The sequence below is a fragment of the Amblyomma maculatum genome, chromosome 11 (genome assembly GCF_055883805.1).
Source record: "Amblyomma maculatum isolate TAMU_Amacu chromosome 11, ASM5588380v1, whole genome shotgun sequence".
NCBI lineage: Eukaryota > Metazoa > Arthropoda > Arachnida > Ixodida > Ixodidae > Amblyomma > Amblyomma maculatum.
The window spans coordinates 25,102,385-25,130,120 of record NC_139354.1 but is presented as its reverse complement, the minus strand read 5'-3'; the positions used below and the strand labels follow the sequence as shown (position 1 = coordinate 25,130,120).

The following is a 27,736-nucleotide window of genomic DNA, read 5'->3' as shown; positions in this document are numbered from 1 at the left end:
AACATGAAAGAAACACAAGTCCGTGCAAAAATAAATGTCTCACAGTAACGGTTTAAAAACTTGAAATAACTTGTTTAAAAATTTCATTTACCACAACTAAAAATTCAAGTCTGTACAGAAGAACGGCATATCAATCGTTATCCTATCCTAGATAAGGCACTAAGCACAAGCTCACGTTAGATTAAAATGATGACCTACCCCTTTTCAAATACAAATAAAGGGGGTACTTCGACAATGTGGATGTTATGAGAAAACAAAAAGAGGAACATGCTCTATTACCTGCAGCTTATCTATGAGTGCTCGGAGGCAACAGTAGGAAAGACTTTGTTGAACGGGAGAGAAACCAGATTATGTTCTCCAATATGAATGTAACTTTTGCACTGTTACTGCAATTTTAGTAAACACTGAAAACAACAAAAGTGAAAAAACAAAGCAAAACCACAGCATTTAATGCCATTACCAAAGTCAGGAGCCTTAGTTCACATTGTAGTAATCAGCGTACTTCGAAACACAATCGGTAAGGAAACAATCTTGCTGCTGCACAAGCATGAGATGTCACCGAAGGGACAGCTACCAATCGTAGCGACCAACAAATACCTCATTGTCTCATTCTCCAGAGACACATTACTGCAAATTTCAGTTGCCATGTCACAAAACATGAACGCATTCAAATCGAAATGAGCACTTGTTTTCTGTCCCTCAGGAATGAAACAAATGTGCACTTTTCAATGAGCTAGCAGAGATCCAGCATACTAACCCTACATTTTTTTCACAGTTAAGCACACTGGGCTATTTTTTCTATTTTCACACTGGACCTGAGGTGCACTTGGAATGCAAGCAACGAAGGACTTTTTAAGTTTGCAGCTCTAACTCCCATGAAGCAGCAGCGCTTTAAAACCAGCATATATTTATATCAATTTTTAAAAGGCTATTTCTTTCATGCCAACAATATGTGACATTTAATTACTGAAAAGTCCAGAGAACCTTTACACAAACGTGAAAAATAATCAGAATACAGTGCGCACCCCATTAAATGGCCTTCACAATGGCGCTCCCAATTTTTTGAGCCTGTATAGAGGTAGACAAAACAAAACATTTTTGCAACAACTGATTGCTGCATGCTATCATATCTGGTAATATGTTAACAAACACACCAAAGTGAGATGCCAAGCACCCTACTAACATCTTTCCAGACATGCACAGACCAGTGACAGGACAGCGCTCTATTACCTGAAAGGGCTTCAGTAACTCTTAAAACTACAAAAAACCGTCATCTTTCATCTGGAAGACTGTCGAGCAGACAAAGACACAAGCAAACAGCAAGTACTGAAACGGTAAGAGTTGCATCTTTCTACGACCACTGACCTGTTACTTGGGAACACGACCTAGAGTTAAGCAAAAAACATTCAGAGCATGTGTGTCAATCAAGTGAATCTTTATTTACACTGCCAAAGCAACTCGAGGGTCCTGCAATTCACAGAAACACGTGTTTGCAGAATGCAACCAGCTTCCACAACAAAAAAAGGTCATTCACACAACAAGCCACACAAGGCCTGACCACAAAAAAATAATAAGAGAAATGAAAAGGAAGCAGGGTAAGTTCTGAGGGTTCTCCTATAGCCACTTTTAAAAGGCTCAATGCAACAACAAAAAATAGAGCACCCCACAACACTGCATGGCTTAACTTTTATATACAGGCCTTACTATATACAAGTTTCACGCTGAGCAACTTTCGGCAATGTTTTCTTTTTTTTTTTCTCTGTGATTTGCAATTCTTGCTTTGCTCCTTGAAGGAAAAAAGCATGGACAGTGCCTAAACTGAGAGACACGACGTGCTCTACACTGAGCTCACCGTCACCCCGCTTGCACACATGCGAGGTCCGCATCGTGCGGTCCGTTATCAGAGCCCCACAATGTGCACAATCTGGACATTCCCCCACTGCGTGGCCCTACTCTCTCCTACTATGTACACCCTTCTGCTCGCAACGCGGCGAGAGAGACCCCTGTGTCCAACAAAGGCGGCACGCAGCGTGTTTTAAGTCAGCACTAGACGATTGGAAACAACACAGAGCCCGACTGCGTGCGATCGGCACGGTGACCAGAAGTTTTCCGTCACATGCCTCTGGCGGAAAAATGGCGGCAGCAGCTCAACAACAGTCAATATTTGTGCAACGGCGCCAGCACTGCAGCATGCGGAAGGCGGGTGAGAGTCCGCAATGCTTTTAACTGCACAGCGCAACCTGAAGAGCGGCTGAATTCACTTGATCCTGGAACAGTACTACAGCCGAGTCCTTCGGCCCTCTCTCGAGTTCCTGAATAAGTTAGGAGGAAAGGTATCCGGATATCCGGAAGATATCCACACTGCCACACCTGGAAACCAAAGTGATCTTCGCCAACGAGTCCCTAGCGGCATGTACACATGCACCATATAAAATCCTAGCCTAGAAAGTCAGTGCTTCATTCCGAAGGAGGTGGCGGGGGCGGGGGAGGGAGTGGCGGTTCTTTCGGCAATGGTGGATCCACTGGTGGCGGCGGAGGTGGCATGCCGAAGTACTGGGGCACATGGTGAAACGCCGGCCCCGGTGCCATGTGTGGGGGTGGTGGTGGGTGCGGATAGTTGTAATGCGTCCCGTAGTAAACTGACGGTGGAGGGGCCACAAACTGCGGTGCCTGAACATAGGCTTGAAATTGAGGCATCATTACCCCCGGTGGCGCAGCATGGTTAGTACTACTACTCGGGACTGCCACAGGTGGCACCACATAGGCCGGTCCAGGCGGAGGGGGTGGAAGTGGCGGGGCAGCGGACACTTTTCTCGATTTTGGCGAACGACCGCGGTGCTCACCGTCCTCCGACCGCCTGTCCCTCTTGCGGCCACTGTTGAGCCGCTCCTTACTGATTTTGAGCTTGAGGCCTGTGCTTGGGGGCGGGGGCGGTGGTGTCTGCGGTCCCTTGGCAGACTCCGACGACTCTGTGGTGGGAAGAGGTGGTGGAGTGGGTGTGGGCGGAACAATCTTGAGCTTGGGGATTTTAATCTTGAGGGCCTCTCGTGGCGGACTGCCTGTCAGTCCGCTGCCCGACTGCTGCAGCTTCTCCTTGGTGATGGTGATCTTGAGGCCACCACCACTACTCGGCTGCAGCCTGCTGCTGCCATTCTCCTCCCTCGATGCCTCCCGTCGTTCCTTCTCACGCCTCTCAGACTTCTCTTTCCGCGAACTCTCCGATTTGGAGCTGGAGGACTTTCGGTCGTGCTTGCTGATGCCGTTGCGTTCAACCTTCTTGTCGGGCGCCTCTGATGCGGGCGCCACATCTGGCAGGTTGAGCGAGGCCGGCAGCACATCCACTGCATTCCCAGCAGCATGGTGGGCTGTTGCCTCCGCAAGTCTGTCGGAAGCGTGACTTTTACCTTCGGACGACCTGTCACCTCCGCCATGTTTGCCTGGGGATGAGTGCTTGTTTTTCGAACGTTCAGAGGAGCTGTGCTTGTGTTTGTGCCGCTCTCGCCGCTCCTTCCTCTCAGACCTCTCCTTCTCCTTGACGGTCTGTGCAGTGACCTCCGGCTTGGGTTCCGACTTGGGTTCCGGCTTAGCCACAACAGGTGGTGGCTGTGGGGCCGGCAAAGGCGGTGTTTTTGGCAGTGGCGGTGCACTCTGAGGTGCCACCGGAAGTGGAGGTGAAGTATGTGATGGCTTCTGAGGAAGCGGTGGTGTCGCTGGCCGCTGTGGCTTGGGTGCAGGCAGTGGGGGAGTAGCAGGCCGTGCCTTTGGCACCGGTGGCAGTGGTGGAGTGCGTGGTTCCACCTTGGCAACCGGTGCCACGACAGGAGCGGGTGGCTGAGGAGTAGGAGGAGCAGCCTTGACAATGGCAACATTGCTCTCCTCAGCGAGAGTGGCTGAGGAGAGCAATGGAGTTGACCCCACCGGGTGGCGTTGCACAATTGTCATCGGCATGTCCTGTGAGTTGCTCCGGTCGTCGGCATCAAATTGTAGGGGCGAAATGGCAGGCATCATGTCCTGGCAGTCCAGGCTGAACGAAAAGCTGTCGATGGATGAGTCATTGCCATCGCCACCAAACTGCGATCCAAAGTTGAAGTTGAATCCACTTATATCGTCGGAGGCATGCTCCTGCTTAACGGAGAGCGGCTCCGGCCTGGCGCTTTCGGCAACGGGTGGTGCTGCTGCTGGTGGTGGTGGAGGTGGTGCCGAAGCCGCCATAGCAACATCAGGAGTCGATTCAGAATGATGCTGATGATGCCTGCTATGGGACTGCGATAATGACGCCGACGATGGCGGGTGGGCCACGGCGGCTCCATGGAACGACTCTGACCGCTCGGATGGATGTGGAACAGGCTTCTGCTGAATCTTTTGGCGGTAGCGCTTGTCCCGGTATGCATCCAGAGAGAGCGACTGGGAGCTATGGCTGCCTCCGTCCTGGATCTTCCGCTTGCCGGGAGAGAGCAGGTGCTCGGCACCCTGGTTGCTGGGCTGCAACTGGGCCACGCCTGGCGATCGGTGCACTGTCGATGACGACCCGTGGTGTGACGACGGCACCTTGGCATTGCGGTGCAGGGAGGGGTCTGAATGCGGCGGCAGTGGCTTCCGGCTGCCGTGGCCCCCCGAAGAAGGCTGCAGCCTTTCACTGCTGGGGCCGTCACCTGCACCAGAGGTTTCATGGCTGGCAGAAGAAGCTGCAGCCGCGGACCGTTCCTCCCTCTTCTGCTGCGAGTGGCCCTCCTACGAGAAGTAACAAGCACAGCTTTGTACCAGTGCAAGCTTCAAGCAACCGTCACTGCGGCAAACTTGATTGCAGTTCAACATTGTTCACGAACAAAAAAGTGCGCTAGAAAACCCTCTATAAAAGGCAAATAAGAAAAAATACCGCAACGGCCAGCCAAAGCACCAAGAAGTCATTTCAAAACACTGTAGTCAGCTGCTGCATTTGCTATGCCACAAGCATATGACACGCAGCGTGATCTAATTATCATTTGCAAATTCCAAGGCACAGTATTCAATCCCAGCATTTTCTTCGCCCCAAGCACACAGCATGCTGAGTGAAGCTACTATTCCTAATTCTGTTCAACTTCCTGAAAACTTTGCAAAACGTGCCGAAAAAAAAAAAAAAAAATGCGCAGTTGAACACTGCAGAAAAGCGGGCATAATGAAAAGTCGGCAAATCTGAAACTACAGGTAGAGCAGGTAAGAGTTAATAAAAATGTGGAACAAGAAAGAACACTGCCCCCAGTGCTGCTCGGTCCCTCCTTTCAGCTTGTCGCCTATTGCCACCAACATCTGCAGTGTCTCACATCTGCCGTGCGTCAAAGAGCTCTTCTCCCAGCAATCTGCAATTTATTCTGCCCAGCGCCAGCAGAGGCCACCATTGGTTCCACAAGCTTCCCAACCATCCAGCTCTCTATGCCGGTTACTACTATGTTCGCCTTTTTCTTGGAATGCATTCCATTACCCTAAGGAACCATTTTTCTTCCCACGAGGTGGGAGTCTTTGACCCTCCACCTTTTATAAAGAAAATATCTTGTGCAATGGCACTTTCTGCCCAAAGCTGTCCTAGGGACAAAAGCTATAGATCCAGTGATATTTCATACCCTGCCCATGTCCATTTAATTTTCTTAATGTCAGCTAGGATGTTTTTAGCTTGCTTCGTTCGGCTGACCCATCCTTCTTTAAAGCCTCTTAATGTGCAGCATCTCCTACCTATACCTCCCTGTACTGTCCTGAATTTAGTTTCAAGTAACTCCATGAACACCCCCTCCTTTTTCTCCCCAGTTTTACATGACACAAGGGAATGCAGGCAAGATACATATGTTGCACTGTGGGAGCAAAAGAGGTCTATGCCACTCCAACTTCGGTTCGAATGGATTGCCGTACCACTTTCAGGAAACGCCTGCTGTAAAGGCAGGCAAGGATATAAACATTTATCTAGAGGTATGTCGGAACAAATGTTGCGAGGAGGCCCTCCAGCATGGCAAGGACACCAGATGATGAAGCAAGAGCAGTGGGCCACGCAACAAGTGGTATGCACAACTTATGCTCCCGTCAGTACATTCTCTTCTTACGGGATTACTAATACCTGAGCACATCTGCCGGACGCATTCTAAACATTTCTTCTGTCGTCAAGTACAAATTCTCAGCAGAATGCCTAACTCTCAGTCCCATTCTTCCGTCTCCAAGTATCGCATTCACTCGAGGAATGTAACTCAACCACAAATGTAATGCGTGGGGCGCCTTTGCATGTTGCCAAATGGGAAAAAATAAAACCGCAAATGTAATGAGAGAAAAGTGCTTGAAAAAGTACCTGTAATACCATTACGAACCCTGCAGTCCCATCAAATATGCATACCGTATTTACTCGCATAATGATCGCACTTTTTTTTTTTAAATACTGACGCAAATTTCGGGGTGCGATCATTACACGGGGTAAATTTTCTACAAAAAAGTTTTGAGCACCGAAAACGCAAACAAGTTGCAGGTCAGACGTCTTAGAACATATATCTTGATTACAACCAATAATAAAAGCTGAGTAAGGCTTACCTTCGCAATAAACACGCACATTAAGCATCACATGGAGTGCACAATGCCCATTTATTTTTTTTCGTCAGTACTCTAATCAAAGTCTGAATCCTCGCCATCCTCGCTTTCACTGCTGCACGACTCATCGGAAACGGCAGTGTCGTCGCTGGGAGCATCTTCACAATCCCACAGAAGTCATCTTCCGTTCCATCCAAAGCGTTAGATATGCCTGTCTTCTTAAAACACTTAGCCACTACCTCGTCGGGGACTGGGAGCCGCTGGCACAACGACGTCCGCCGCCTCAGGGAAAGTCCATTCCGTCGCATAAAGCGAGTCGTCCAACCGGAGCTAGCGCGGAGATCCTTTGCGGCGATTCCCAGCTTCCTGGCAGTTGTGTGCGCCTGCGTCTGTATCATTTCTAATGACACTGCACAACCATCCTTGTGCAGGTCCCTCACGTATTCTAGGACCGCCTCCTCAACACGAGGGAACTTGCCCGTTTTGGGTCCACGGAAAGCCCGCCGCGTCTTGTTCGTAGCCATCAGCTTCTCGCGCTGCTTCTTCCAATAGCGTATCCTCATTTCGTCCACGCCGAAATGCCTACCAGCAGCGCGGTTGTCATGCTCCAGTGCATAGTCGACAGCCTTGAGCTTGAACGCGGCGGTGTAACTGGCATACCGCCCCATGGTGAAATGGCATAAACTCGCACAAAAACACAAAGCACGCAACGACGCTGCCGAATTGCAAAATGGCGAACGCCGCAAAGCATGGAATCATGGGAACTCCAACGTTACTAGACTAGGTTGGGAACTCGTCGGAATGCATTCGCTGCGGGATGACTGCAGATCAACCACCAGGCGGCTCCATGTTCGGGGTGCGATCATTACGCGGGGAATTTAAAAAATGGAATTTTGACCTCAAAATTCAGGGGTGCGATCATTATGCGAGTAAATACGGTATTCGTCCTCGGAGGCCGAGCTCTCGGAAACAGTCTTCCTTTTCATTCTCGTCCTCCCAGTCGACGTCATTGAAAGCCTTTGTAGTCGGGCTGACATTTAAAAATCACCACCCACTGTACCCGCCAAGTAACTGTCTAGCCATCGAGCTGCCGCAGAATTTCCAATTTTTTGTGCTATCACACTTTTCGTTTGAAGCGAGCATCTTACTGTGCACAGAGCGCTGCCATCGTGCAAAATGCGGTAACCGAAGTAACAGCACTAATCCACTGCGAAAGATACAAGCGCGTGACAAAGGTGACAAAGTGATTCTGAGCTTACGAGCAAAGAATTTTGGATGGATTGAGAATTGGCAAATTTGGCTTCCCTGGTACCCATCATCATCATCATCAGCCTGACTATACCCACTGCAGGGCGAAGGCCTCTCCCATATTTCTCCACTTAACCCCCGCGAACTTCTTAACCTCATCCACCCACCTAACTTTCTGCCGCCCTCTGCTACGCTTTCCTTCTCTTGGAATCCAGTTTGTTACCCTAAGAGACCATCGGTTATCCTCTCTTCGCACTACATGTCCTGCCCATGCCCATTTCTTCTTCTTAATTTCCACTAGAATGTCGGTAACTTGGGTTATTTCTTTGACCCTCTCTGCACGCTTCCTATCTCTTAATGTTACCCCTACCATTTTTCGATCCATAGCCCTCTGGGTTGTCCTCAACTTAAGTAGAACTCTCTTGGTTAGCCTCCACGTTTCAGCCCCATAGGTGAGTACAGGCAAGATGCAACTGTTGTATACTTTCCTCTTGAGCGATACCGGTAAGCTGCTAGTCATAATCTGCGAGTGCTTGCCAAACGCGCTCCATCCCAATCTTATTCTTCTTGTTATTTCCTTTTCATGGTCCGGATCTGCAGTTACTACCTGTCCTAAGTAGACATAATCGCCTACTACTTCCAGTACTTCGCTACCTAATCTAAACTGCTGTTCCTTCCCAAGGCTGTTCAACATTACCTTAGTCTTCTGCATATTGATTTTCAAGCCTACCTTTCTACTTTTCCTGTCTTTTCCTGTACTTTTCCGTAAAACCGCGGAAACCGAAACCGGCCGGTGACAAGATTCATTATGGCTGCACCCCAGCACTGTTTTAGACCAACGAATCGCAATATTCGATTATAACGCGACAGTAGACTTTAAGAGCCAAAAATTAAAAAAAAAAAATTCGTGTTACATTTGAGTAAATACGGTATAAATTCTCAGTTGAATGCAAACAAGCAGGGGTAAGCCCTGAAGCAACAGAGCATTACCCCCCCCCCCCCCCCCCCACAGTCGGCAATGAAACACGCACCTTGCGAGATGAGCTGCCACTGGTTGATGGTGTTGCGGCGACCGGCGTCGACACCGAAGTGGCCGATGATCCACTGCTCCCCGCACCAACGCTCATAATCTTGCGCTTGAGTCGACTCGGGCATTTGTCCAGGATGGCCAGGAACTCTGACGTCAGCTCTGACAGGTCGACAAGGAAAAGGGGTCAAACGAACCGCGGGTTATCGCACAGTACTGGTTGGCGCAAGCCAACATATCATTCAGCATACAAGGACATTTCAACCCTAACAATCTCTACAACTTTGGTGCATTTGAAGACCATGCCAGATGAAGTCCACTAAAAATTTGACAAAATATCTCAGAAAACTCCTCAACCACACATAAGGCATTAGCCGACTCATGCCGTCTCGACCAAAGCAGGGAAGAAAAGTTCGAAAGGTATACAAAAAATAGCACAACCTCACAAATACTTTTTCAAGGGCTAACAAATGGGCCGAGGGTGGCCTATCAAAGTAGCAGCTCCTGAAGTCATTTCAAAAGCGATGAAATTCACATGGGGCACAAACGTGGATGAGTGCTCATCTATGTCTGCGTACCTGTGCTCGTTTCGAATCTCACCACTTCCGACACCAGCTAGCTGCATCCAACACATTTGTGGACATTTTCCACGCATAAAAAATTTGACTTCAACTGCACAAGACCAACAAAGGCATAAGCCAAGTTGCTCCTTAACCTCAGCTGTCAGGCAAGCTGTTTCTTTTTTTCAAGCTCAATACAAGGTGCTGAAAATGCCTTTCAACCTATCTTTAGCAGTAATCGTCACTGTTGAGCACAATCCTCTATCTCAGGTCATTAGCAACATCTGCTACCACCAAAGCACAAACACCGGCTGAAACTTTGTTGGAACTTTATGTACGGCTAGTTGGTACTAATAATAACTAGATAAATTGGTTTACGGGAAAGGAAAGGCGCAGTATCTGTCGCACTTTCTGTGGAAACTTGAACTGCACTATAAGGGAAGAGAGGAAGGAGTGGGGAGTGGAGGGTTATGGAGCAATTTTGACCACCTGGGAATCTTTATAGTGCACCGATATCTCACAGCACATTGGGGCCTCATTGTTTCACCTCCACCAAAATGCAGTTGCTGGCGGTCAGGTTCGAACCCGACTGCAGTACAGTAGTCGAGCATCTTAACTACTGCACCACCACGGCGGGTCTAGTACTAATGTCTGAAACATTTTCTTAGCTCTAAAAAAAAAAAAATAAAAAAACAGAAACTACACTTAAGACAACATACGTTCCAGCAAACCTGCCGAAACATCGAACTCCGCAAAAGCTTCTTCCAAGCTTCATTTTTTTTCATCTTCAAACCTTCCACTGAATCAATATCACAACACTTTATGCATATGCTGCTTTACAATTCGATGGAAACTTACAGGTTCACTCAGAATGCCCAATCCAAGATTTCCCCGGATAGCTGAAAACGCAGAACAGTTACAAAGCTCTCCAGAGTTATCCCTATAATACGCCCGTGGCACAGCAAACCACACACACACCCAAAAAAGTTTCTCCTAGGACATGCCGCAAGCTTGGCACATGCGCATTTGATCCCTGCACCCGTGGTGTGCTACCTTGTCCACTCAACTGCTGAATGTTGACCTTTCGTAAATTTTTTATTTACAACAAACTAAATAAAAAGTAAAAAAATGTCGCAGTAATTAACTTAAGAACACTTGCAGAATACTTGCACATCATTCACAGTTATCTTTGAGTGTTCACAAACGTCTGCTGGGCAGAGGCCTATTTCGCAGCTCTCCCAGATGAGGTGCCACTTGCAGAATGGCGGGGCCAATTTCAAGGCTTTTAGTGCAGTGTTGAGCTGGTACTAGATAACACTTGCCATTAGTTTAAACGAAAGCTGCATCAGTTTTAGATTTCGACGAGTTTCGAGCAGTCAAATTATTATAACCAGCCATTTAAGTGGCGCAATTAGCGCTCAAAACTGCGACGACTATCGGGCTTCTCCGCAGCACACAGCAACGGATTGGGGGGGGGGGGGGGGGGGGCATGATGTCGTTGTTGGGGGTGCCAATAAATTTCCTTGGTTTGAAGAAGTAGAAACGACGCTACCAAAAGCAAGGACATAGAAACATAGTTTGGTGGCATCAGAAAACGCGCCACCAGGCAAAGGCAATGAAAATAAGAAATATTACCGTCCGCGACGTCACTACTGGTAGCTGAAGGAGCAGCAGCAACAGAGATAACGCGTTTCTACGGTGCATGCTCGTGAAAGGAACGTTTCTCACAACTTCGCATAAGCAACTAAAAATCATCAGCTACATCGACGCACCACAGTACAAATATACTAAAGCAAATGCACTATCGGCATCAAACGAAATGCGAAGAGCGGAGCACATGGAAAAAAATCCTGTTGGGGCAGTCTGTCTGCCGTTACCAGAGATAGGCGCACTCTTCTGGTTCGCTACTGGTTTACTTCTGTTTTCTTTAATGTTAATTTTCTCGTGCCACCAGAGTGCCAAATGCAGCCAACCGACGATTGTAACGAGCACGGCTGCTCAGTTGGCTCTTCCTCGGAGTCCATGGCGTGGCTCTATATACACTCGAGATTGACATCAGCGATCATCTGTCTCGCCACGTAGCTGCTCATGCGTTAAGCTACTTACCACGTCAGCTGACCTTCAGCCTTTGGTGGGAACATAGCTACCCAAAATTGTGGCTTAAATTTCAACTTGACCTCGAAGCTGTTTCAAAGTCATCGGAAACACACCATGACCTTGGCTTTACTTCGTGTAGTGAAGTTATCACTTCAAAACGAACGCTAAAGAAAACAGTTGCAAAACTATTGCAAACTGGAACAGTGCACCTATCTCTGACTATAACAGGCAGCCAGCCGACCTTTTCCGCATGCTCTGCTGTTTGCATTTCATTTGACGCCGACAGCACATCTCTCCTTTAGTATATCTGTACTGTGGCGTTGATGTAGATGCAATACTCGAGCCATATTTAAAGCCCCGCTTCAAGGCTATCCAAGGAATCCTCCACAAAATTAGCCAGGTTTATGCAAAATAATAGAGTTTAGTGAAAGCAAGTTTCTTCTACAGCTGTCCCCTTTGGTACACTACAAATTCAAGGGTTTTCAAAGACAGACACAGACGCTACAAAGGCTAACCCCCAGAAGTCCAAAATACCCACACCTGTGGAAAGAATGCATTAACCCTTCTGAAATAAGGCGTTATGTTATCAGACAAGGATGCTGACAAAGTAGGGCTACCCCAATTACCTTTTAGCTGCGGTAATTGCGGTACTTTCGATAATTAGCCAAAATATACGCAACAGGTGCCCCTACCATATTTACTCGCATAATGCTCGCACTTTTTTTTCGTGGAAAATTGGCGCTAAGTTGGGGGGTGCAATAATTATGCGGGGAAAATTTTAGAGCAAATGTTTGGGAGCGCTAAAAGCAAATTTAAATAGGTGTGAATCGGAATTCTTAGGCTAGCTATTGTAAATATAACCAAAACATTACTTTCAAGAAAAACTTACCCTTGTTATAAAAGTACAGGGTCGTAAAGAGCACAAATTGCTAAAGCACTTTATTTGTCGCATGAAGACCATCATTCCCCGCGTTTTGTGGTATAATGCTCACAGCAGACCATACAGTTCTACTCTTGATCAGACTTGACCCGAGTCCGTGTCAACACTGCAATCGCCGTCTCCAGAGCGTAGTACGCAGAACTCGTTGACGCCGAAGTGCTTGCTGACAGCGCAGTTGCTATCTGTAGCATGTACTCGAAAGCTTTCAGCTTAAAAGCAGCTGCATAATTTGCGTACCGCCCCATCGCGATGCGGCACCAAGAACTAGGTAGACGGTGGAACAAAGCAAGGAACACAGACGGAACGAAGGAACAATGACAATGAGACGCGGAGACACCTCGCGAAATGGCGACTACGAGCATCATGAAAATGAAAAAATAATAATAAAAAAAAAAAAGGAGGAGCATAATTGATGATGATGATCTACATGAGCACGCTATTGCCGCCTGGTAGCTCGTGCACGTAACGCGGCCAGCTAGGTTCAGCAGCGCTCCAAAGATGGCACTTGTGAGTGCTTGCAGACGACTTTCGCGGTAGTAATATTGGTGGGCATCAAAAATAATTCAAATTCTTGATGCCCAATGTTGGGGGTGCGAGCATTATGCCAGTATGCGAGTAAATACAGTATTTCAGAAGGCATAGTAACAACCATGGCACAGACACACTCAGCACAAAGCATTGCTCTCAGGTCTGTGAAACTGCTTTTTGCCCCTTAAATCTCACCTCCTATGTGCTGTGCACTAAAACGCACCTCTCATGCTATCCACAACATATGTTTAAAGAATCCTTACACAACGAGCTAAGAAGCCCCCTACACAATGCAAGGCCACAGGCTAAACAATCGACCCCTGCTTCAACTGCGTTATAATGAACATGGATATAGCCAATTATTAGATAAAACACAATTTGGTCTACACTTTATTTCTATGGGAGTTCCATCTGCATGACAAAAAAGAATTCAAACTGTCGTGCTCGATCGGTTATAGAAAAGCAGTTTTTTTATGGCTAAATATGCATAAAAAAGCTGGCAATAAAAGCTTCACTTTGAGAAATGCACTATTTCGATCATTTGATCAATAAAATGCACCACTTTCATCACGTCAGAGCATAAGTACCTTCTCCAGGCAGCCCTTAAATATCCTGGCCATATCAGCAGCCTCTGCACTGTTTAAGAGCTCGTCCTTCGCTTTCCAATTAGCTGTCATTGTCCCTACATGCATCATCTACAGGGGTAAGCTGACGACTTCCCGGTTGGTCCTTTTGTTACCACGAGAAGAGACGAGGTCCTCAAATGAAAAATTCGGAAACACCAGTTGATATCGTGACAAGGCCCAACACACTTCCTATCACTCTTCACGCCGCCTCAACAGCGGATGCCTCCGATCTTCCACCCTGCGTTCAAGATTGTCAACTGCGTGCTAGACGCAGCACCGAAGTCCACAGCAAAAAACTTTTCCTGCACACGCCTGTCTAATATACTAAATAATGACTTTCATCCCAAGAAATACCGTTTTGAGCTTTTGAGTCACCATACTGTGCAATGGAGTTGACGGAGTCACCGCATTCATGGACCGCAGTGCACACACGTTATGGCGACAGCTGCTGATGCTCATTTCTGTCACTGGCGTTAGATGGTACAAAACGAACCGAACACATAATTTTGAAATTTCTTCTTTTATCGTAAAGCAAGGACTACCATAGAAATTAAGCTTGATCAACCACACTTAAAGTGCTCTTACTTCGTCTTATGCTATAATTCACTACATCCATGTTCATTATAACAAGGCTTGGCTGCAACAGCCTTCTACCTACAATCGAAACAGCTGTGTCTTGCTATGTCTTGCTAGCCTTTTCTTCCTTCAACAACAAATTGCCCACAAACAAAAATATCTGCCAAAATTCATTCGCATCATACCAAATTTAAAGCCTGGATGGCTGCTTTTGAGATGAGAACAGAAAAGCAATGGTGATTTTTCGCAGTTCCGTGGGACGCACTTACAGCACGCACACTGGCAAAAATACCAAAACGGAACTGACCCGAGATAGCAAAGGCCAGAACAGTTTTGTTCATTGTGCAATGCAATAGCAGCAGTGCCCCTCTACAAGTGGCATCGTCAGACACGAAGAGACTCCACCACAAAAACGGCGAAAGGCGCATGTAGAGCACACACTTTCAAATCCCAAGAAGGGATGAACCATGGCAAAGGAAGCAAGAAACTCGTGTCAACACTGGAATGATCAGACAGGTTCTGGTGAAAAAACACTGGCTCGCTACTCTGCTCTCCGAAACAACCCAAACCGATGTTTAAATTTATGTAGCTGGCTGGCCGGTGCACGGTTAGTCCACCATGACGTCACCCAAGTAAGCAACAAAACCCACAGATGCAAAACAAACTATGTACCTGCTCTATTTTTTGGTTACTGACTGAAAAACTTTATTGAGCAGAGATAAGGGAGGGAGATATGTAGGTAGGGCCTCTAGTCCGGGACTCCAGCGGTTGCCGCTGCTATCTGAGCGTGTGTCATGAGGGCCCGTTGGGCCTCTAGTCCAGAGCTGGATAGGGCAGCCTCCCACCCGTCAATAGTTGGCATTGCATTTGGGTCATCAGGTGAATTGTGTGGGCAGGTCCACACCATGTGGTGCAGGCCTGCCTTCTCCCCATAATATTTACATTTGGGGTCACAGAACACGGGGTGTATTGTGTTTAAGTGGGCTAGTGCGTTACATGTACCTGTGTGTAGGCGGGGCACCCTGGCAGCACCACGTGTAGTCACAAGCTACGAATTAAAGAGCGTCCAATACAACTTAGATGAGCACTGGCAGGGGTTCTGCCAGCTTAGTGCATAATTGCAATCAGCATTGGAAGCACTGGCCTTCCCAGCTGTGGCAAGGTTTTACAACCATCACCACTCATGGACGACTGACTTCTTTTGGGTGGCAATGGCTACTTGAGGCACCACAGAAACATCGAAAAGGTTCGACTCCACCAATGATCTAAAACTAACAGTTAAATAAGAAAATAAGGCTTTTTTTTTTAACCATATGACTGTGCATATGTCGATGCTAGTGAGTAATAATCCCTTATTACTAATTTCATTTCATTTTATTTCCTTAAAGGCCCCAGGAAGGGGTGTTACATAAGAGGTGGAAAGCATTATAAAAACCTTGTTATTGTACATATTTTTTTACACTAGCCCATCTTGGGAGATTCCCCTGAACACTGAACCACAGTCCAATAACTGATTCAAAATTAGCACTTTGCAGAGTGAGCAAGCTTAACCCACAACCTTTGACAACTGCATGTAAAAAACCCATATGTATTCATCGCGTGGCAAAATATATCAGTACCACCCTAAATTTGGGCCAAGCGCTGTTGCCTTAGAGATGGCATCAACACAGCTTGCAGTTAGCAGTTTCAGAAGGAGAGTAGGCAACAGTATACTGTGACATTGGTGCAGGCATCTACACAAAAAAAAGCGGGGAGAGGTGGTAGGTTACACACTGTGCTACATGTGCGTGCGACCCTGCTTCCTGAGGCTGTTTTCATTGCATGCGTAGCACTCACCTTCAAGCAGCTCGGCCGTGCAGCTCTGCTCGACGTACCAGAACCAATCCTTGTCCTCGCTCGACTTGGGTATCTGCAAAGGGAGGGTGGTCCACCACACAGCTCCAGCAAAGAATGAAAACGAGCGCCGGAGGCAGTGGGCGGGCACCACCTGCCCTTCTTCACCACAAGCATCATCATCACCACCATCATCATGATCATCATCTGCACAACTGGGAAGCACTCACTTCCCAGTTGGACCACTTGCAGGCCAAGTGGATGCACAGGCAGGCCACCACCCGCGGCTTGTACTGCAGGCACATCATGGTCAGGTGCAGGCTGGAGGGAAGAGGAAACGAGCGTTAGCTTTCACTTTGAGCTTACTTGCTAGAACATGAAGCAAGTAGGAAGGTACAGGCGAGTTCGGATGTATCGAACCCAGATATTTAGAAAAACTGGCTACATTCGAGGGATTATCTGTTAATACAAGGATATTCGACATGCAATCTGTATAGACTATCCCTCTAAAGAGCACTACCATATCAAAAAGAAGTGAGAGTGTCAATAATATACTGAATGCTCCAGTGAATAGGAATCTGGCAAGTTGCAAACAATCATTTCATACTTCTGTCTAACATAGGCAGTAATTAGATACATATTACATCTTTGCCATTTCGATAAAATTCGTTACATTATGACCCGAGCTCAGGTGAGAACCCCCCCCCCATCTTCCAGTACCTCTTGGTGGGCTGGTCACGCGCAGCACAATATTTAGGCTGAATATTCATTTCAATAATGACGCTGCTTACAGACCAAGGAATGATGATGCATAGCCATCAAGTCAAGGCTATGTCGGCATTCAGTTCCAGACAGCTAATGCAGTTTCCAGTGCCCTCATCAACACCTCAACTTTAAATGTCACGACAAATTGCCAAGGAATAAATATGATTTTTTTTTTTTTTTGCTGCCAAAAAGAGCTCTACTCAGCTTCAACCGGACAAACGACTAAACTTAGCTCTGTTCAACCACTCAGCTTTCAAGTAAGATTTTAAACTGCATACCAGAAGGCATTTTTCAATCCCAATTATTCTCCACGAGTACAATCCACATGCAAAAACGAATCCAATATTTACTGTTCACATTCCAAACAGCGCTAAATAAGTCTTTTTCACACAGAGGCACGAAACGTTTGGTCGCCACAAGTCTTTTTTGTTTGTTTGTTTTTTTGCTCCTCAGGCTTTCTGTAACGTTTATTCATGCACACGCACCACACAAAGAACAGCTTAAATTACTAAGCACTGCTAGTCTGCTTACCTTGAGCTAATTGATATAAATGACCTTGAGGAGGGTATAGAAGGCTAAAACAAAAGTAAAGCAACAGGAAGTCAACGAAGATGACCACACTATTCTAAACTATTTGGCTGGCCGCAGCTTTTCTACGTACCTCTTGAAATTTTGGAAAACTCGGTAAAGAAAATGTTTTCATTAATTTCCATTCAATTTCATTTTTCTTTTTTTGCTAAATAAATGCTACGCATTTCCACTGCAATCCCTGCAACCTCAAGTCTTGTACGCATCATTACCACAAGCACCCAAGGTAAGCAGGTAAAAGTGTGCAACCGTTTGTCCTTCGTAGAGTTACACTCATTTAAGACCACAATTGTAGCAATGCTACATGAGCTGCTGTCCTTTGGGCGCCTTGCCAAATGACCCTCCCGACATATGCGACAAAACATGCTTCTCGCAGGTTGGCCCGGAGGTATGTTGGCCCTCCACACAACTTGCATACCTGCCAACCTGAAGATTTGAAAATTAGTATAATCCTCCACAGGGAGAGGGGGGACATATCTTTCGCAAAGGACATATCTTTCGCAGCAAGCTTACGTTTTCACAACAATAAGTGAAATCCGTGTCATGCAGAGTAATGTGCAAACACTCCAATGGGGAAAGATTTATTTTTTCAATGATTTTGCTGTTGCCAAGTTTGCCTGCTTGAAAAACTTCTCAGTGTAAGTTTGCTCAAAACAAGTTCCACTCAGGTGCCCTTTCACCATCAGCAGACTTTCGAGCGTTTTCTCACAGACAGATGAGTGGAACTCCGCTCGAGTTTTGTTCACAGTACTGAATATTCTCTTGCGTTCAGCATTGCTGTGGAGAATAGAGAGGATGCCCAGCATAACCGTTGAAATTCTGTGGAACCTGAGCGATTCGTCGACACTTCGAACATTTCCTAATTGTGACCACTACACGTCGTACCTTGGCTCATTTAATATGTCCGCTGGGCAACAGACATGGCAACAGGTTTGCGGAGGTGCTATCGAGCTTTGGGTATGGATCCGTGGCCCCCTAGTAGACGACAATAGTCACTACAACCTTGCCGTTGCTGATGATGATACTATGCATACATGCTGTCCTCTCGTGGCAGCGCAAGGTACCAAAATGTAGTTTAAATCGTTTTCATGTCTGTTTTTTTTCTTTTGCAAATACAATACTTTCCGTAAAATTTCAAGCAAGATTCGTAAAATCTTTTATGGGTAAATTCAGAAGAGTTGGCAAGTATGCAACTGGGACAGCACACACACAACACACATACACAAACCAGTTGTGTACCTGTTCGTAGCCATGAAATACGAGGTCTGGGCCAAGTCTTTGCTGGCTGTAGATGGCCACAGCAAGGAAAGAAGAAGAAAGAAGACCAAACAGGGATGAGAACGCACACTCACGTAAGCCATCCCACAATTCACGCGGAAACTGTTACGTTTAATTAACATCTTGTGCGAGAAACGCAACTCCCGCAACCACTTCCTGTGCCGATTCGATTGCTGTGACATTAACAGGCCAGACTGTCCTCAAGTGGCACCACATACGACAGTTAACATCCCATACATCCCGTACATATGTCTCGAATCAATTTAGACATTATGCTTTACACATTTAAACGTTTTGCAAGAAGCTGAAAATTACAAAGGTCCCCAAAGCTTACTGCATGGAAAGTTTCAAAAAAAAAAAAAAGTTTTTAAGTTCATGGAACTCAGACTCATTATTTGGAACTACTAGGATTTTGCACCACATCTTTCCAACGACCCATCTTTCCTTCACCGAGGCGCTACATGGTCATACGCTCATGCCCTCAATGACGGAAACGTTTCTTGTGTTGGTCATATACAAAAAAAAAAATTCTGCTGCACCAAACTATTTAAAGCAGCACGATGATCTCATTTCAAAGGCATTCTTCAAACTTCGGTGCAAATGAATGCGACCCGAGTAAATAGAAACAGAAGCCAATTTTCCCTATCCATTTTTCCTTATTAGCAGTAATATTCCACGTTGCAATTGAATTATGTCAATTAGATATAAAATTCCTTTCCACGGACCCTTTTCTTCCTTGTGGTGCTTGAAAGCATGCGACTATTTGGAAAAAGAGAGCCGAACTCAGTCCTGAAAGTTAAATAAACAAAAATGCTTATACGTTTTACTTCCAAATTTCCCTGAATAACCTAAAATTAGCTGAATGGGACACCCCTGTCTATTCATCCTGCCTACCGCCTGCCCCTTTGCTCTATGCAAGTATCACAGCAACTGCCAGCCACACACCTCGACGCAAATCGAGAACAACAAATAAAACAGAAAAGCTTTCTCAACAAACTTTTGGCATGAATCGCCTCAGACACTGCACGTGAAAGGCACCAAAAAGGGATACACAAAATGCCATTATCATCGAATGAAGGAATGATATCGGCCACCAGTTACTGAGTCTACCGAATCTGCATAAAGCACAGAGGAACTCGCAGTGTACCGTTCGTAGGGAGCAGTTACCGATAGCCGTAAATTTGTAAAGCACAAAAGAGCCTGCAGAGGAGGCTAATCATCCGTTTTATCAGCTCCACGTGCACTGCTTTACCCGGTTCTTACTTTTCCCATTTACTGCTCAGAATGAAGTTCCCAGCAGCACAGTGAAAACATTCGAAGATGAAAATAATTTCCAAGCGCATCCTCACACAACTTTCAGGGAGTTCCGGGAGCAGCACATGTGCGCTTTTCAAAATGCGTAATTCCGTCTCCTCAACGGTAGGGTCCCGCAACTTCTTTCTTCTCACTGGTTGCCTCTGAGCGGGTTAAACGGTGATTGTTAACGAGAGGCGTCTCTAAATGCAACCTAAAGGTAACATACACTCACTGAAGGCAAGAAATAATTATAGGGAAGCTAACAGAATGGTGTTACCGTTGTCATGCCGTCACCTCGTGGTTCTGTTCACGGCTGGTTTTGCGGCTATTAAGAATTAAATACATCACATAATGCAACCTAAAGGAGAACAGCCCCCCAGAAAGATCTTAGTAGCATATTTTAACGTTACGTTAAAAAAAAAATAATAAAAAAGTTACACTTTCAGAATTCGAACATATGTTTTATTCCCTCAGTACTCCCATTGCACCATTAAAGCAACGAGTAAACCAGGCTTTAAATGCGCTCTTATTCATTTTTCACAATATTTCTGCTATCTGTCACCAGGTGACGCTGCTCAGAGGACCCTACCGTTGAGAGACCGAAATCTCCCCTTCAAAACACTGGTATGTTCAGGTATCACGAACAAGATTAGGCACAGCTCCATAAGATATGTTGTGAGAGTGAGAAAAGGGACATGCCAAGCCTATAAATCCCTCGGAAAGAAAACCTCGGCTTTTATATAGTGCCGCTCCCCAATGATCTACAAGCACGATCGTACAAAATGCATCCGCAATGAGTGGCGTGGAAAACACGGTCCCTCAAGACTCAAAAAACGTAAACGTAAAAAGCAATTATGTGTGCCTAATGATGTTGCCTGTGCAAGAGAACCGACATTCTTCACAACTCTGCATGCCAAACAGTGAAAGCTCGTTAATTGGAACGTCAATCATTCAAATTTATGGACAATTTCAACTTATGTTAAGACTTGCTCTGGCCAAGCTGCCTAGAAGTGTACGTATAAAAAAATTTTTTTAATTTGAATGCTAGTCAGTTCAGCCCCAAATAATTCCAACTATATGATGCAGTGTCGCAAATGAATGGATCAAACAAAACCATAAAAGGTGTGGGGGGGGGGGGGGCAGGGGGGCTCCTTTCAGTTTTGCATGACCTCAGAGACATGCAACTAATAGCCTCACTAATTTAACCCGTTAATTTAACTCCGGTTGCCAAGGCTATGGCATCGAACGAACGCTGCGGGTCTCACAGCGATTACAAGACAGGCCAATCCTAGGTATGATCAGCCAGGTAAGCAGTCGTCAAAACAGCCTCACTCAAGGTTACTTGTCAGTTTTTGTCAGTTTTTCTGGGGTCATTTGATTATCTGAACTTTGGATAATTTGGGCTTTTTTTCCAGTCCCTTGAAGTTCGAATTAACGATCTTTCACTGCAGCAGCACAAGAAACATTCAAGTTTCCAAGAAAGATATAAATAAAAAGCTCTTGCAAACAAGTGCTGAATCCCCAGGTAGCCTTCACTGCTTTTACAAATAATGTACATTTAAGCACTTTGTTACAATATTTCATCAGAGATTTTATGTAAGCTGGCATAATGTATGCCCTTTATCTTACGCACATTTTGACATGCAAATGGCATGTTTTTTTTTCTTCAAAACCCTGCGCCGAAAAAAAAAAAAATGAAGGCAAAGCTGAAAAACCACAGCAAATACAACCACTGCAATCACCAAGCAACACTCACAAATTCTCCAGCGACATCAGCGTCCGAGAATTACTTTTCAATGCATGCAAAAAAATGACGCTGGTTGCCTCGCCGCTGAAGTCAGAGCTGGAACCCATCAGTCCCAACTGCTAGCCAGCAGCCCAAATCTGTGGCAGTACTCACCCCTGACTAGCTGGCAGAAGTTCACAACGTGGGTGTGCGGGTGTTCAATCCCAATGTCAAAGCCTGAAACAATTTTGCCAACAGGAGTTAGCCCACGCAAAACCACGTACAACGGCTGATACCGCAAGTAGACTGGCAAAAGAATGGATTAACAGGGAGAAGAATGAGGCAGCCACGATGACCACAGGCTATTCACCAGACTTCTCCACATGTTGCCACGTTTATGCCAGCCTACTCCGGCAACAAAGGCAAGCCAATATCTGGCCAGTGTTCACAACATGAACAGCGGCCAAGAAGACCTCACCTAATGTCTGCAGCATCATGTTCTCATTCAGGACCAGCTCCAGTGCCTGCTCCTGATATGCCTGAAGAGACGCAACGAAAACAAAAACAAAAAAATTGCATCGTGGATTTTATGAGAAGGTGACGCGATATGACCACACAAGTACTATGAGGTGTCAAAGACTACGGACACTCAAAAGCAAAAATAATCTAATTCATCTTTAACTCAAAAATTCAACTCATACGTGACATACTTTTCTTTCAGCGCTGTTCAATATCAGTTATGATGGAACTCAAATCACTAAATGAAAATCTAAGAAATTGAATTGTGGACAGCTGAAAACACAAGATGAATAACTGCGCACAATGCCCGCTCTGAAACTCACTGGACAAAAAAAAATTTGTCAAGCGTAAGAATATTGAAACGTAAAAAGTGCATTTATGCATCTTCCCTTTTTTTTTTTAGCCATCTGCATTATACAGCTTTTGCTACAGTTGCACAAAATATGCACTAACACAGGCCCACACTTCACCATTGCGCACGGTGCACGGTGCACAGGGCAAAATCACCCACATTTGGTTCCAAACCGGCTCTGCAAGTGTCGAGCTATCTCACTCAAGGCCTTTCTACTACCTGTCAAGGCACAACCACGAAACCTTTATCGGCCCCTTTCGCAAGCTGTGCGAGAGCTATCCCCATTAACATTCATCGTCACTGTCATCAGCTCAAAGGGAGCAGAGGGACGATATGGTTCCACGTTTTTAACTGCAACTCTCTAGACGATAAATGCACTTGCTGAACGAACACGAGCTAAGCCACAAAAAAACTGAACAGGTAATTTTGCCAAGAACAAACCAGAAGCCTTCGGCATCCCTCTGAAGCCAAGAGGGTGCAGAACTAACTTCATCTCCACCTCTCTTTAGTCTAGACAAAAAAAGGGGCAGCAGTGATCCACCCACCCCCAGAAAAAGTTACAAGAGTTCAACGCTGCTGAACCAAATATTGAGCAAAAGCATTAGCTGAGGGTGACCGAGCATTCTTCTCTTTTCCTTCTTCCTTAGCCCACATATAAAGCCCCGCTTTAACCAAACCGTATGAACGTGCCTTAGTGGCCTTAGAGGTAACGTGAATGCCAAGATCCTAGCAGGCTCATGTGTCCCATGTGAAACGAGAGACCCAGGTTGGCAGCTTCTGCCAACTGAGCCACGGCTCCGACCGCGCCACGCCGACCGCTTGAATTGAGAGCCCGTCTCTCGCTTTTGTGTCATGTGGGGTGTGACCTCACAGCATCACGTAAGTAAGACGTGGCTACTGCCGCGCTACGCCGACTGCTTGAGTTGGTAGCCCAGCTCTCACCCTAGTGTCATGTGGGGTGTGACGTCACAGCGTCACGTGGGTAAGATGTACGTGGCTACCGCCGCGCTACACTGAAGGCTCAGAACCTAGAGTAGTATTGCTTTCGCAATAAAAATGAGAACCTCGTGTCACACAGCCGAGACAAATAGAGACCTACCTCGCTGGCGGGGTTGAGAGGGGGGGCGTCCCGGTGCAGGCACATGTGAGCCACCTTGATGACGTGCTCCAGCTTGCGCGGCTGCTCTTCCACCTTGGCGGCCAGGAACAGCGCGCACGCTGCTATGGACTGCACACACGACAATGTGCGAAGAAACACAAGTGGATGAGACTGCAGCGTCACTGACATGGGTACTGGGGGTCAAGTCATCAGCGCTTACAAAAATGAAGGCCTGAAGGTGTCAACACAACTGAACTATCAACAGAGCCGGCAGCCTTTCACAAAGACTCAACTTTAGTTCAGTCTCCGTTGAAAAGTCTGAACTGAACTGAAAAAGAAGAGGTGTGTACCCCACTCTCATGTCTTACTACGTCTACTCTGTAGTCCCATTGCTAACTCTTGGCAAAAAGGAGCACGCGACACAGGCCGATCGGAAGGAAGGAACAGTAAAAGGCACCAAGCCCCGCACTTGTAATGCCCCGTCTCTTGCTTTTTCCTTACACTTGTCTTGTACCCCAAAAGCTTACCACCCAGATGTATTCACCAACTAGTTAAGCAACAAGTTTCACTACACTCAGCGACAGCAGAGACACCAAAAAGGGTCTGGCTACAAGAATCTGTCACAGATGGCACAGCTGCGCCAGTGACAAGATGAAGGTGCCATTGAAAGAGCACTGTGCCTGGTAAACGAGTGCGCCATCAAGTGGCAGAACTAATTGGCAGAAAACCACGGTTATAGGGTCTGGTCGCTAGCCTGTCCTTCCTTGTAGAAAAAGGTGTCATCAAGCCCCTCACTATGAATTTTGCCACCAGAGCCATTAAGTGGCGTTCGTCCATTGCTGACATGCCGCTTGGCATATGTGCTGCCCTGTAAGCAGCCAATCATACTACTACATTAAGGGAAAGTGATCCCTGCTTTCTAAATCCGGTTCGCCAAAGGCGTGCCAAGAAACAGCACGACCGAAATTGGCTGCAAATTGCAATAATATGATGGCTGGCTGCAAACAAGCACCGAGAGAATGAGTGCCATAAGTTTGTGAAGACTAGGTACAAACACGCGACCATTTGTTAATCCTTCAAATGCTAGATGCATAGCATGAGAGCTGTTATTTCTTTTAACAATGCAAGTGGTTTTTCTTGACAAGAAAAAGCAAGTTAACACAATTTAGAAATTTGCACAAATGTAACATCTGTAAGACCCAGATTTCTGACGTGGTATAGATATCCCGACCTTTCCACGCCAAATGGGCATTTAGAGCCAGTATATCAAAAAAAAAAAAGTTATACAATACGGCCTTTACAACCTCCTAACAGCATTCAAAGTCGCTACGACTCTTCCATCTTCATTAAAACGCCAATGAAATCCTGCTAGATAGGAATGATCATGCCTAACACCCACAGAATATAAAAGGACGCTATGGGCTACCCCATACAAGAAGCAAATGTGGAAAGCATGTGAAACGCTGGATATTTCACAGGCTTTTTTGCGTGTTTCCAACGTTACTAACCATCGCATTTATGACTCTGATATTACCGTAAGTGCACAAATAGCATGCACGAGTCGTTCTCATCAAGGCAAAAGTGAAAAAACAAACAGCTACAGCTGCACGCAGCAACGCCCCAACATACCAAAGACAGAAAGAGCAACTTACATTTCTGTGAAACTTGGTGAACGAGTGGTAGTAGTAGAATCGATGCATGTAGACAATGGCAGTGTTGATGCAAAGCTGCGTGCTGAGGGGTGGGCAGTCAAGGAGGCAACGAGCACGGCACAACCCAGCCAAATAACACAAATCCTTCAAAAAAGTAACGCTACATGAGCTTTAGCAGCACAGTGTAGCATGTGATACTTCTTTAAGAAGCCTTTAGTAGTATGTGCCGCTAGGCTCGAGTTACATTACCTGTCCCATAAGCTACACTTTGATCTTTCACAAGCTCTCCGAAATTAGTTGTTTACTGCTTTGTCCAGTAGTTCATAACCTTGGCACTGAGCACTAGACCTAAATAAGTAAGCACAGAACCCAAACCTTTAAGAAAGAAAACAAAGCACAGAACCAATACTATCAATAAGTCAAAGGTCAACCTTGGCACCACCCTTCAAACTGTCATAACTAATGAGACAGATTGGTGGAACATGATTTCGAAATTACTGTGCAACCCAAGACAATGGCATGAGCAAAACTGGGCACCGAGCAGTAACAGCAGCATCTTCGTGTCTCCTGTTTCAGCTGGGTCGCCCTAGAATTTTGAAACTGAAGTAAAATGGTGATGTTTTAGAGAATGCATATAACCAATTCTATACCAAATCATGACCATTTACTTTACCTTTCGTTTACCACTAAGCTGTGCAGCGAAGACATTTAGCTACCGTCAGCTGCATTTCTTTTCAGTTTAAAGACCACGAACATATACTGAAACCTTTTTGCATGCGCAGGCCAATCAAGTGAATATCACACCTTTCAAAAGCGAGCTTCCTGTAAGGCAACCTCAGTGACCTGCTTAGCGACATAGCTTTCCAAATGTTTGCAGCAGTTAGCGTCAAAACTAGACGCAGAGAGATAGCTTGGACCTTACACAGCGGCAAAATTTATCATTGACTATGCATATCAATGGGGGGTGTGTGTTTTTTTTTCGTTTTTTTTTTTTTTTTTCTCCTAGATACGCGCTGCAGAAGCCCCAACTGTCGCATTACCAATGGCAGTTCAGGAGTCCACAGAGCAAGTGTGACAGATACTGCGCCTTTCCCTTCCTGTGAACCAATTATTTATTATTCGCATTACCAATGTGGTGACGCGGCAAAAATCGTAACACGCTGGGAAAATCGTAACAGTCTGGGAAAAAAGGGCCTTCCCCTGTATCAACCATAGGACTTTTGTAACAACGCAGTCGCCGGATTCTCGTAAGCTGAATTCTCGAACGCTCGGTACGGAACGGTAAGCTTACTAAGGTTGAGAGAGAAGGAAAAAAACAAACAAAAAAAAAACAGAAAAAACCGAAAGTAGGGCGCGGAAGACAGTACTTTGCACGCAGTACCCTTTCATTTTGACTGAAATATTTCGAACCTCGCCGCAGCAACTGCATACAAGCAAGCACACCCCTTCAGCGGGAGGAATGAATGGACTGTCCAAACCCTCGTCAAGGCCGACCTGTAAAAACCAAGCTTGGCGCAAAACGCCGACCGAGCACCGCTCGGAAATGCGACGTATGCGAAGCATTCAGCTGAGCGGTGTACGATATGGCGTCATGCCACGAAGAAAATTGATGACGAAATAAAATGCAAAGGCAAATACGACGCGCACTGATCGCTAGCGACAAGCCACCTCACAAACGCAGGCAGTTTAACAACACGTCGCTTACCACGTGGGTAATTCCCCTTCGCTACAAACGCGCCATTTTTGCTTTGTTTTTTTCTTTTCCTTGTTTCTTTCATGCGGTCACGGCGAGACTGCGGGAGCGGCTCATGCAGACACGCCGCTACAAAAACAAGAAAATGACCCCCAGTGCAATGGCTCACGTGCTTGGACGAGCTGCGTAGTAGTCCGGTCGACATGAAGCCGTGCCGAGATGCGTTACACGGCTGGGGTACGGCACACATTGCACAACACTGCCAAGCGCACATTCCGCGAACGCCACTGCGTCGATGGAAAGGCTCGGAGGCCGCGAAAAGCGGCGAACACGTCGGGGAAGCACGGCGGCGTTATCTGCGTCGCGACACATGAAGGACCTTGGGGGCTTCAAGATGATGTGCAACAACACATAGATGCGCCTGAAAACGGCGCCCACTGGTCGCTGCCCACGACAGCAGGGTAGCGCGAAGGTCGGGGCACTTGCTTGCGCCGAAAAAACGACGATTCCAGCCAGAAATAAGAGACACGATGCGATTCAAACGGCGGCACAAGGGTTAAGCCTAACCATGTAAGCTACGCACAACACCCTCACCGGGCCCAAGGATACACTTGCAGGCGTTGTCCCATATCCTGGATCAAATTGGCGGCTTGCTGTCGGTATGAGAGCTCCTTGTCCGCGTCCAAACCACATTTTCGGCTCGGCGTGCAGGCCAATTGTTCTTTGGTAAAATACCATCTTTCTCCCGCCGCCATTGACCCTGCATCGACCACGGATTCACTGCTGTCAGCCC

At 46.4% G+C, this 27,736-nt stretch overlaps 1 protein-coding gene across 1 annotated transcript; it reads right to left on the bottom strand.

Annotated features, from left to right (window-relative positions):
• Nucleotides 1-420: 420 nt before the first annotated feature.
• Nucleotides 421-27,736, bottom strand: LOC146173187 (uncharacterized). The gene is made up of 10 exons (XM_084583552.1): nt 27,553-27,736; nt 25,251-25,332; nt 23,599-23,727; nt 22,107-22,167; nt 21,803-21,865; nt 18,568-18,613; nt 16,206-16,296; nt 15,979-16,051; nt 8,820-8,977; nt 421-4,731 (listed from the first exon to the last, which is right to left on the bottom strand). The coding sequence occupies exons 1-10, from the start codon at nt 27,696-27,698 to the stop codon at nt 2,458-2,460; spliced, it is 3,123 nt and encodes a 1,040-aa protein (XP_084439678.1). The 5' UTR covers nt 27,699-27,736; the 3' UTR covers nt 421-2,457.

What these genes read in the sequence shown, in the direction of transcription:
- LOC146173187 (XM_084583552.1), bottom strand. Translation starts at nt 27,698, where the DNA reads ATGGCGGCGGGAGAAAGATGGTATTTTACCAAAGAACAATTGGCCTGC. An exon ending in TATTTCATGGCTACGAACAG is followed by an intron (nt 16,297 to 18,567) that starts GTACACAACTGG and finishes TCTTCCCTCCAG; the next exon opens with CCTGCACCTGACCATGATGT. An exon ending in CACGGCCGAGCTGCTTGAAG is followed by an intron (nt 8,978 to 15,978) that starts GTGAGTGCTACG and finishes TCGACCTGTCAG; the next exon opens with AGCTGACGTCAGAGTTCCTG.